This window comes from Rosa chinensis, chromosome 4, assembly GCF_002994745.2.
Source record: "Rosa chinensis cultivar Old Blush chromosome 4, RchiOBHm-V2, whole genome shotgun sequence".
Taxonomy (NCBI): Eukaryota; Viridiplantae; Streptophyta; class Magnoliopsida; order Rosales; family Rosaceae; genus Rosa; species Rosa chinensis.
Genome location: NC_037091.1, coordinates 12,768,508 through 12,780,180, shown reverse-complemented (window position 1 = coordinate 12,780,180; position 11,673 = coordinate 12,768,508). Strand labels below are relative to the sequence as shown.

Genomic DNA, 11,673 nt, shown 5'->3' with positions numbered 1-11,673 from the left:
GTATGCCGGATCTAAGATGAATAAAATGGGAAAACATTCACTTTACTTTTATTTCTTTAGTAAATTACTTTATTTTTTTCCACTTACTCTAACGGTTTTCAATGTTTTTCCCTAGGCCCTTTGGTTTTTCAATTGCCCAGATTTCAGATTACCAATGTCATTCGTTTAGGAATTCGAGACTTAGGATCCACCACTTCCGTTTTGACAATAGGTTATCACTTAACCTACTTATGTATTATATTGACTTAGATTCGTAGAATTGCTCTGATAACCAAACTTAAGTTGGAAGAATGTTTAATACTTGAGCATTTGGATGTTATGGGTGTGCTAAGATGAATTACTATCCAGAATGTAATATGCCTAGAATGTAAATATTTGGAATGTATAATTGGCATTGTGATGTTAATTTAAGCTTCATGTTCAGGTTTTGCTAAATTTGGGTAGTCCATTTTTAAGGGAAGTTCTGCCAAATTTTTCTACAAAACTTTACCTAAGGTGGGCCCCGCAGGCCAGATTAGGGTTTTAGGGTGAAATTTGGTTCGGGTTCTGTTACACGCGCCTGAGAAAAGTGGATTTTTTCCTCCCTGTTTGGCGGTGAGCCATTTTACCGTCCTTGAACAAGCCTTTGTCAACCTCATATGGGTCTAGAGTGAGCCCGATTCCTCGGTTGACATTCTCCTTCAGATCAAAGAGATTGTGGTGGTTGTTTGTGAGGTGAGGAAGAGGGAGATCGCAACGGCTAGCTGTCAAGTTTTGCTTGTTCCTCGCTAGCCTAGTCGGCGAAGTGGATTGGGGCCGCAAGTTCTGAGGCTGTTGGGTGGTGCCGTGGTCATGGCAACGCAACTTGGTTAAAAGGAGCAAGGTATGTGAATAACAAACTTTTAAGTCTTTGTAAGTGTGGTTGCTATCAGAAATTGTTAAAAGTGATATTGTGAATTTTGGTTGGTTGTCTGAGTTGTGGTATTTGTTTCCCATGTGGTGATGTTGATTTTAAGATTGAAATGGTTATAGCATGGGACTACTTATTAAGTCTGATTTTTGTTGAGTAAATTGTTGGTATTGAAAGTTGTTTTTCTTTCAATTTTCTAATTAATGTCATCCGAGGAAGAGGAACCCATGAAATGAGAAGAGGATTGGGATGATGAGAATCTTGTAGAGTTGAATTCATTGACACCCCCAGAAATGTGGGATACTGACTCTACCGATAGTGGCCCTTCGGTCTTATGCATGGAAAAATGCACAACATTAGGCAAACATGTAGCCTTCACTTGAGCCCTTTACATCAGGTTCACAATAGCAAGGGAAGACGGTACATCAATATGCTCACCTATTTACTCTTATGTTCAAGGAAAATGTCGTAGCTAGCAAGGAAGAGCCGAGATATGTGACTTTGAGACACTTCATTGCGCCCAAAAGTTCGTGCACATATAGGCGACTACTACAGCAGTGATTATGGTTATGTCACGGTATCTTATAGGGCTAGGGCAGTAGAGGATGTTCTACGTATAGTCGACCGCATTCAGCATTACAAAAGTCATAACTTAAGGATTCCTAAGTTGTTTTGGAATGAGTTGAGAAGTATTGATCGTGGGATGACGATTTACGTCGAGGAGTGTAGACTCCGACACATAATTCTAGAGTGGATTAGCTAGGACACCCTTGTAAATCGTGCACTTCACTCGTCAGAATAAGGAGAAGACTACTTTACATCAGTTGTGGGTAGCGGAATCGGACGACTCTATGTTCGTTTTTATGTTACTAAGTAGGACTGTTTGGCTTGTACACTAGATAATTCGACTTTAGGGTCGACACTCCTTTTGTTTATAACTCTATGGCGTGCTCAAGTTGGTGAGGTGCAGTTTAGGGCGTTACAGAAAGTATTGAAATTAACTTGAATCAAACGAAGGAAATAAAGGTCAACTTAACTATCAACAAGGGAGAAATACTAGCAGTCCCCATAGGATTCTCACTGGTGATATGTGTTATTGGAAGTAGTTAGAATCCGATGACTTGCGAGCTTTCACTTTAGTGATGTTTCATCCTTTAATTCCTCTTCTAAGTGGCGGTAAACGGTGAAGCTCCAAATAAACACAACACACACAAAATACTAGCCATAAAGTTATAAACAAAAAGATTGTCAACCCTAAAATCGAATTATCTAGTTTACATGCCAAACAGTCCTACTTATTAACTCAAAAATGAACCTGGAGTCGTTCGATTCTGCTACCCATAACTAACATAAAGAGGTCTCTTCCTTATTCTGACGAATCGAAGTGAATGATTTACAAGGGTATCCTGGTGAGTCCACTCCGAAATTATGCGTCGAAGTCTACACCCCTATATGTAGATCGTCATCCCACGATCGATACTCCTCAACTCATTCCCAAACAACTCGGGAATCTGTAAGTTATGACTTTTGTAATGCTGAATGTGGTAGACTATATGTAGCACATCCTCTACGGCCCTAGCCCTATAAGATACCGTGACATAACAATAATCACTATCATAGTAGTTGCCCATATGTGCACGAATTTTCAGGCGCAAGCCATCTATTAAACATCTTAGAGTCACATATCTCCGCTCGTTCTTGCTACCTTTAGCATTATCCGCGAACATAAAAGTAAACACGTGTGTATACTCATGTATTGTCTTCCCTTACTGCTGTAAACCTAATGTAAATGGCTCAAGTGAAGGTTGCACGTTTGGTCGAGGTTGTGCATTTGGCTATCCATAAGAACTAAAGGACGCGACACTAGTGATAGAGTCAGTATCCCCCGTTTCCAGAGGTGTCAATGAGCTCACCTCTACAGGATTCTCGTCATCCCAATCCTCTTCCCATTCCATGGGTTCCTCTTCCTCAGATGACATTATCAAACTAAAATGAAGAACAGATTTTCAATACAACAATACATCCAACAAACTCGGAGTTAATAAGTAGTTTCATGTTGTAACCATTCCAATTCCAAAATCAACATTACCAAAAGGGAACTGATACCACAACTCAAGCAACCAACCAAAATTCATAAGATAACTTTCAACAAATTTCAGCACCCACCACATTTACAATAACTTAGAGTTTGTCATTCACATACATTGCTTCTTTTATTTTTACCTCATACTAGGCCCATGTCTTTGCCATAATCTGTGCACTGTAGAGGTGCTTTAGGTGGCAAAACCTGTTCAATTTCAATAGAATAACATATGAACATATAATAGTTGGACTAAAAAAGTTTACAAGATAAATCATAACAACTTGAGCCTATGAGAGCAATCAAATGAACCAAACTCGATAAGACTTCCAAAGAAGGATCAAGTATCAAGTCCAACGATAATGGCAACAAGCTCAATTTAAACGAACCAGATTCGCTGAATAAATCAATAGACAAGCAAAATCGGAAAATGAATCCAACAATTACTCAACATTCGAACAAACAACAGATAACAAGCACAATAGGGTTAAACAACGAGACGAAGAATCAAGACTCTAGACTAACTTCGGAAAACTGTTTAAATCATTGCAGGATTTTGTTTTCGAATCTCAAATGTAAAAAGCACAATAGGGTTAAACAACGACTTCCGCTAAAACTTGCATTTTCCGACAAAACATCAAAATTTGAAACTTTCAAACATTATCGAAAAGCTAATCCTTTGTCCAAATCAAATCACTCTTTGAAAAACCTTTTCAAAACACTTTCCAAAACTTTTTTTTTTATAAATATTTTTCGAAACTCGATTTTTCGAAATCATAAGGCGAACATTTAAGATCATATTTGAAAGTTGTCACGACCTTTAAAGTCAAAGGTTAGTTTAAATATCAAAAACATGTTCTTGAACAATATTTTCTCAAATTGACTTTCCAAAAAAGATTTGAAAACTTTTATGAGCCGACAAAAACTTTTGTGGTATCTGAGATTTTTAAATCGTGGAAAATCAAAAACTCGAAAGTATTACTCTGATACCACTTTTTGTACCGCCCTAAACTAGCCCTCATCAACTTGAGCACGTCACAATGCTGCGAGTCTCTAAAATATAAATCAAATGCTCAATTTACATTCTAGATAACCACAAGGCATTTTGTTTAACAAGTTTTTTGTAAAAGCACAACAAAAACTTGCAAATATTTTTGAGGTAAAAATTTTTAAAGTACTAAATTCAATTTGTTCGTCTAGAACTTGATATGAATGATTACTTGAAAAATAACGAACTTCAAGGAATAAGAATTTAGCTCAGCTCAACACAAGTCTAACTTCCAACAAGTTTCGGAAAACGAAGTTCAAGAAATAGAACCCATAACCTGATTTCTGTTACGATTGTTTATCGAACCTATCTCCACACACTCGGCTTCGTCCGTTACTGTCATATTACCAGTGCACAGTACCTGTATCCACACTATTATAGGGGTGAGTTTTCATCCTCGATTTTACCCTAGCTAGATTTGAAAACCGACAAGTAAATAAACTTTTAGGCTACCTAATATGAAAACATACTTAAACCAATTGTTTAAAGAGACTAAACTTTTAAAATATTTTTTCAGCTTGACCAATTGCGACAAGTTCAATATTTATCCCAATCATCAAACATTTCACTTGAAATTTGAATATCGACCGATTTCCATGCCTCTTAACATTTATTTCTAATTTCTTTAAATATTGCATCACATATTAATTCCATCGAATTTACTATGGACACCCAACATTATTCCAACATAATTTTGACTTTCATACAGCCAAATATGCACTTCAAGGTAGTCATTCTAATGAAGACCACTAAAATGAGGACTACTTGAGGACTTTTTTGGTCAACGATTTTGGAGACCCATTTTTTAATTATATAACGGCAAATCAACCGTTAGATGTTTATGTATGCATTAGTAGATCACTTCTAAAAATTTTCTTCCAAATTGCTAACCGTTAAGTCACTGAACTAGATCAAATCAATGAAAAAATCAAATCTATCAAACATGAACCATTCATGATCATAACTAATAAATCAGTGTTATGAATGTCTTAACGACTTTCAATTTGGTTGAAAAATTGCATAAATAATCTACACATAAATATATGAACATCTAATGGTTGATTTGGGAAAATGTGATTGAAAAGTTGATCTAATATAAAAGTCATCAACTAATCCTCATTATAGTGGTCCTCATTAGAAGAGCTCCTTGCACTTTAATACCATATTCATCAGGGGATCCAAATTCCACATTTTATATCAAGCGACCAATTTCAACGAACATCGGCTTATGAATGGTGTATCCAAATTCACTAAGGGCACCAATACTAATATGAAGTTAATAAACGTCTTTCGACAGTTACACCAATGTCCATTACCAACAATATTCATCAACAACTGCCTTAGCAAAGCAAACATTGACAAAACATGAGGCTTGCAAAACCTGATTTAAGTGCAACATATATAGCTTTCGATTGTCAGTAACTATCAATCCACCTCCCAACTTCAAATCAAACAATCAAGACGCAAACAACCCATTCTGCACAAGCAATCAACACTGCACAATTCCAAGTTTGTTTTTCCAATTTACCTTTGATGATTTCGATGAAATCAACCCGGCAAGCAAGCTTCCCAAATTCTCGTCAAGACAGAAATGTCACGGCAGCAAGCCCGTAATATTTTTTTTTCCTTAATTAATTTCCAAAATTCCAAAACTTTGGAACTGTTAGGAAAATAATTTGACTTATCTTGTGTATAAAGTAGAGATATTCTGTATATAACAGTTTCCTTTTATATTCCTAGATTGTAGTTGTTAGTGATAGCTGATAGCTTGCTTATAGGAGAGACAAACGTGTAGGACACGTCCACCTACTGTATATGTACGTGATTACAGATCAATGATTATTCATTCAGCCATATCTTCTTTTCATGGTATCAGAGCGGGTCTCTCTCCAATTGCGTCTCCAATTGTTATGGCCCGAATTTGGGTTCCTTATATTGCCATCGGAATATTCCGATTGGATTGTTACCAAGTGTCCAATGTAGGCCTTGGATTGTTATATTGGCCAAGTCTCCGATATGAGACTTGTGTCCCAATTTCCAATGTGGGAATTGGATTGTTAATTAATTTCACGTGCAGACCTAGAGTTAGGTTGCACGTGAGGGGGCGTGTTGGAGAGGAAAGATCCCACATTGGAAAAGTGACAAATAAAATATAACTTATAAGTGAGTGGCTCTTACCCAATTGAACCGAGGCCTTTTGTGATTAAAACCCAACACCTAACGGGTGGTTAAGTTGGGACAGTATCGGTACAATTCTTCTTTTCAGGAACTTCATCACAATTAGCTCGGGTATCCAAAAAATTCCCCAAAAATTCTCACGAACTCGTCGTGTCGTATAGTTTACTATTCAACTCTTAAATCAAGGATTTCACTTTGTGAAAAATTCTTAAATATTATTTCTGAATATTTTAATAATCTTCGAGATCGTAAAATAACTATCGATCGATCTCACTTAAGATCATGAAATTTTCCGAGACTCACAACAGGTAACTTCTCGATTCGACCCCCTTTTGATATTTTTACCTTTTTTTTTTTTAGCTAAATCGGTCTAATTCTTATCATCAATCAAAATCAGACTTGAAATTTAGATCAATCATTTTTGAACATCAACTAGAATATGAACAAATTGTTAAGAAGAATGAATGATAAACGACTTAAGCTAGGGTAAAAGATGATGAGAAATAATGATTTGGATTCAAATGTGACTTGAGTGAGTTGAGTCAATGAGTTTGGACCCATGATCTAAACTTCAGTATAGTTGGATAGAAGATGAAGCCAGCCACACTCCCATTGAAAAAGTTTCCAATTTTATCTCTCCTACAGAACACGTGGTAGCATAAGAAAACCCCACCCACAAAATTTAGAACATTTGAGAAAACATATAAAACATAGCTTCTTCGACTGAGCAAAGGTTTCTCAGCTCAATCTCAACTTCTGCTTCTTGAAAACCCAACTTATATAAAAAGGAGGAGTCTTTGGGTTTTGCAGTGAGAGGAGATGAGACTGTAAAAGTGGGTCTTAAAGGAAGGAAGAAATGGAGGGGTTGGTGCTTGTTCATACACCATTGATTCCTAGAAAGAAGCTTCCTTTGTTGGCTTTGGTGGATGCTCTACCATCTTGTACCACTCTTTCTAGAAAACCCATCACACCCTCAAGTAAGTTTGTAACTTCTTATCCAATTCCTGCTTGAAATAGTAAGTTGGATCTTCTTGCATATTGGTTGGTTTAAGACTTATATTGTTGGGTGCCACTTGTTTTTGAGGGAGTTGAGATATAATTGCTTTGATAGTTTAGATTCAGGTACGCGATAAGATACATACTGCAAAATCTAATAGTAAATGTAGTCGTTTCTGTATAACTAGAGTATGAGAATTTGGTTTAGGATGGTTGATATAGTTAGTTGTGGTAGTGGAAATGAATTCCAAGGTACTAAGTTGTGTGAGTTGTAACGATTTTATAGCAAGATCATCAGTTATAAGATTTAGCATCATTCTTGTAAGTTGACCTTTCTTGTTCTATCTATCAACCCATATCTTTTCTGTGTTTTGTACTTTTATAGCATGTTCTAAGTAATACAGTGCCAATTTGTTTACAGTAAGATATAGAGAGTTATCACGATTGGCGGGCAGCAAAGTCCGAGTCCAAGCATCTAATGTTAGTATTGGATCTGGAGGCTATGAAAGCGGGGAGGAAAATAAGAAGCAGAAAATTGTTTCCAGTGATGCAAACAACAACAGTTCATCAGAAGTGTGAGTTATATTATATTCATTGATTGTTTTAAAGTTTAAGATGCGATCGCTACTGCTGTTGATATGAGAGAAAACTGAACCTTAATAGTGAAACAACTGTCAACATAAAATAGTTGGCGGTCAGTAAATCTTCAAGCTCTGAAGGTCACAAATTTATTAGTGTTGCATAGAAAATAAAATTTGGTTCTGAAATTGTGTTCGATGTAAATTGGTCCCCTGTATGACATAAGACAAGTTTAGAGCATCCTAGAACTCATAAAGGTGACTAAATGCAATATTTGACTTCTCAATAAAAGTCAAGATACAGGGGTTTTCTTTTTCTTGTTTCCTTCTATCTTTTTCCATCTTATTTTTAAAAAAAAAACTTTCATTCCAAAAGGTCATGCCATCTATTATTTGTTCTGAAAACATCGTAAGCATGGGATAGCTAAGTGAACTTCATCTGTTCAAGCGATTGTATAACTCAGTTTTATTTGATTGGTTTTCTGAACCATATAGAAATGATATTCATGATCCTTATTTTTCGGAGTCCTACCATCTTGTTGAGCATCATTGTGTTCAACCATTTGATTCTCTGAATTATCAAATGTTTATCAAATGTTAGATGGATAATAGTCCATACAGGCTACCTTCACTGTACTCATGTACAATACTTTCTAGGTTTGGCAGTGAGAAGCCTCCAATTCAAATCCCTTATCCTCTCTCTGTAGCTCTTGTTCTACTTGGGTGTGGCTTGCTGTTTTCTCTGATTGCCTTTGTGAGAGGAGGACCTTCAACAATTTTAGCAGCAATTGCAAAATCAGGCTTCACAGCTGCATTCTCTTTAATATTTGTTTCAGAAATTGGCGACAAGGTAACTAAAAATTCAGAAGCTTATTCTCTCTATTCTTCTAATTTTCTCTTTATTCTTCTTATATTCATCTCATCTTTTCAGTAAAATTTTGATCATTGTGTTTACTGAGATTGGAAATTAGTAACTGATATGAGGTCTTGTGTTCGACTGGCATTCAAAATTTTTAACTATGGAAGCTGACAACTGTATCATAAAGCTAGTTTCCTAGACCAGGAGTTATCCAGAATTTCGTCTAATTATGTGTTGTGCAAGAATTCAAAATGGACCTTATTGACTCTTTCTCTCTATGGAGCAGACATTCTTCATTGCTGCACTCTTGGCCATGCAATATGAGAAAGGACTGGTATGAATCTCTCTCGCCATGTGTGCTTGTGCTGTATAGATTGAACATTACCTGTGTTGATAAACTCAATTGAATAGGTTCTGTTGGGGTCAATGGGTGCTCTTGCACTTATGACAATTCTGTCTGTCATTATTGGGCGTATATTTCATTCGGTGCCTGCTCAGTTCCAGACAAGTAAGTAGTAATTCTTGGCCTTTCTACTCATCATATTCACACTAATTTGCATATATGTTTAGGTAATGGGTTCACAAATATTAGTTGAATAATGTATTTATCTTTGTTGCTTACCAGTGAAAGCATGTTAATTTTCCTATCCAGCATATCAGTTAGATAATGGTAGATATGGTAAATAGTCTTTTAACTCCACTCAGTATACCAGTTAACAAAGGTTTTTATAAAGAGAAGAAGTTGGTCTAAATGACTTCTTCGTCCCCCTCCCCACCCAAGCCCTAAAATCCTTACCCCTACGTTATGATCTTTCTCATCTTTATGATTATTTTCAATATGATCCTTACCCTATATTTTGGAATTTTGCTGCATTCTTTGTGGTTAGGCCTTATAATACACTTTCACTTTTATTGGTCGTTCATTACATATACTCCTAGGGGCTCTCTTTTCATGAAAAAAGGGCAATTTCAAGAGAATTTTATTGCATGCCACACGATGTTTTTCAATAGACTTTCATGAGTTAAGAAATGACCAAATGATCATCACCTACATCCTCTTCGATTTCTACTTTTTCTACTTCTCGTGCAGAATTTTACAAGCAAACCACCAGATAAGGGACATCCATTTTCCAAATTTTACATGGTGCTTCAAAGCCTATACTAAACCTTCATAGACACCTTTATATTTTGAGAGAGATGTTGTACTTTTGAATTGATTAGTGATTATTGATTATTATTCACTTGTTACGGGTTTGTATGTCACTGTGTAAGATAATAATTAGTCCTCAAGTTCCCATTCCAGACTCCGTCCATGGCGGTGTGGTGTTTTCAAGCAGATGTTAACAAGTGAACAGTCAAATTTGTGTTTAATATTTTATAATTTCAATTAAAATTATCCCACAATTTCAAAATTTTAAGAGATATTACGTATTGCCTACCCTCTGATCAAATATCCTGATCTTTCGCCATTCTGTGGTCATGTTAACAGCCTTGCCAATTGGAGAATATGCTGCCGTAACTCTTTTACTATTCTTTGGTCTCAAATCAATAAAAGATGCATGGGACCTTCCATCAAATGTTGTTGAGAGTGGTGATAAAAGCAGCCCTGGGCTTGATGAATATGCTGAAGCAGAGGAGCTTGTAAAACAGAAGGTAGTCTAGTAATTCACTCACTGAGGCTTTGTGCATGTAAAAAGTACGCTGTTGCAATTTTTTTAGGGCATGTGCGTTATTCAGCTTTTGTTTACAGCTCCATATTTGTATGTGTGCGGAGTATTGCATGTTTTCCAAAATCCATTATAGCAAATTCTGTTATAATGCACTTTTTATGTATTTTATATTTTGTCTTTTCAGGCATCAAGGCGGCTCACTAATCCACTTGCAATTATTTGGAAATCATTCAGCCTTGTATTTGTTGCTGTAAGTATATATTCTTTGGACTTATCTGTAGCAACGTGTGGCATGCTTACATGTCTTGGGTATTATTATTTCCAGACATGTTTGACATTAAGGGGAAAAAAAGTTTTATAAAAAAAAATTCTCCATGACCTCCAACCTGATCTCAGTGTGAGTGATGGTGCCTTCATTTGCAATAACAAGTCAGCAACTCCATCGCACCGTGCCATTAAATTGGATGGAGCTTATTCCTTGTGCATTGCACACCTAAGGAATTTTTAAATATTATCAGTAATGTCATTCAGATATGTGAAGGACAATAATATTGGACTATAATGTTTTTGCTTCTAGGAATGGGGAGATCGCTCAATGCTTGCGACAATAGCTCTGGGTGCTGCACAGGTGCAACCTTTTTTAGTTTTAATCAGCACATATATCTTTCTTCCAAGTTTTATTATCTCTTGGTGAAATGGTTTCCTCTAAGACTTGTTGACTACAGTCTCCATGGGGTGTGGCGGGTGGAGCAATTGCTGGACACGCACTTGCTACTTTCATTGCCGTTCTAGGAGGTGCATTTCTTGCCAAATACATTTCTGAGAAACTGGTAAGAAGCACAACTTTCTCTTAACGCTATTATTAATCTTGGAAAACTTGCAGTTTTATGTCATAATTCTCATATTGGAAACTCGTATCTTGAATCAGGTTGGCTACATTGGTGGTGCTCTGTTTCTAGTTTTTGCAGTAGCTACATTTTTTGGAGTTTTCTGAAAATCTTGTTAACCCATGAACGGAGACGGCAGAGTAATAGTTATTGGAGAGGTAGACGAGGGATATATACGTACAAGTGGAGCATTGTTTGTGGGAGACTCGGTTCATATTCAACAAATTTTTAAGTATAAAAGTGGCTGAGTTCAGTCATCAGTTTGATCCCCATTGTGGTTTCCTGGGTTCCTCTGTCCTATGATGTTCCTCAGGTTACCATGCTACTATTATCAAAGGAATTATCAATCTAAACTCAACCTGGCACTAATATTTGCAGCCGTTTTATCCAACTCCATCTTGCTCTTTTCTTTTCAAAGAATCAGTTTGATTTCATAACCTTTATACCCAATTCTTGCCGTTTTAAACTACTATTTCACCTTTCAAAAA

The 11,673-nt window shown here is 36.3% G+C and overlaps 1 protein-coding gene across 2 annotated transcripts; it reads left to right on the top strand.

Moving 5' to 3' along the window:
• The first annotated feature begins 6,863 nt into the window (after nt 1-6,863).
• Nucleotides 6,864-11,576, top strand: LOC112197570 (protein PAM71-homolog, chloroplastic). 2 transcript variants are annotated; one of them, XM_024338303.2, is made up of 10 exons: nt 6,864-7,172; nt 7,613-7,766; nt 8,427-8,619; nt 8,915-8,962; nt 9,040-9,136; nt 10,118-10,281; nt 10,483-10,548; nt 10,876-10,926; nt 11,024-11,128; nt 11,227-11,576. In XM_024338303.2, the coding sequence occupies exons 1-10, from the start codon at nt 7,052-7,054 to the stop codon at nt 11,290-11,292; spliced, it is 1,065 nt and encodes a 354-aa protein (XP_024194071.1). In that variant the 5' UTR covers nt 6,864-7,051; the 3' UTR covers nt 11,293-11,576. The 2 variants fall into 2 exon arrangements, with proteins under 2 accessions (XP_024194071.1, XP_024194072.1); XM_024338304.2 differs by having other exon boundaries at nt 6,868-7,172; nt 8,436-8,619.
• Nucleotides 11,577-11,673: the final 97 nt, after the last annotated feature.

Bases quoted from the DNA above. Each gene is read 5' to 3' on its own strand.
- LOC112197570 (XM_024338303.2), top strand. From the start codon at position 7,052: ATGGAGGGGTTGGTGCTTGTTCATACACCATTGATTCCTAGAAAGAAG. The intron at 10,549-10,875 runs GTAAGTATATAT...TTTTGCTTCTAG, and splicing joins TCAGCCTTGTATTTGTTGCT to GAATGGGGAGATCGCTCAAT. The intron at 10,927-11,023 runs GTGCAACCTTTT...TGTTGACTACAG, and splicing joins TAGCTCTGGGTGCTGCACAG to TCTCCATGGGGTGTGGCGGG.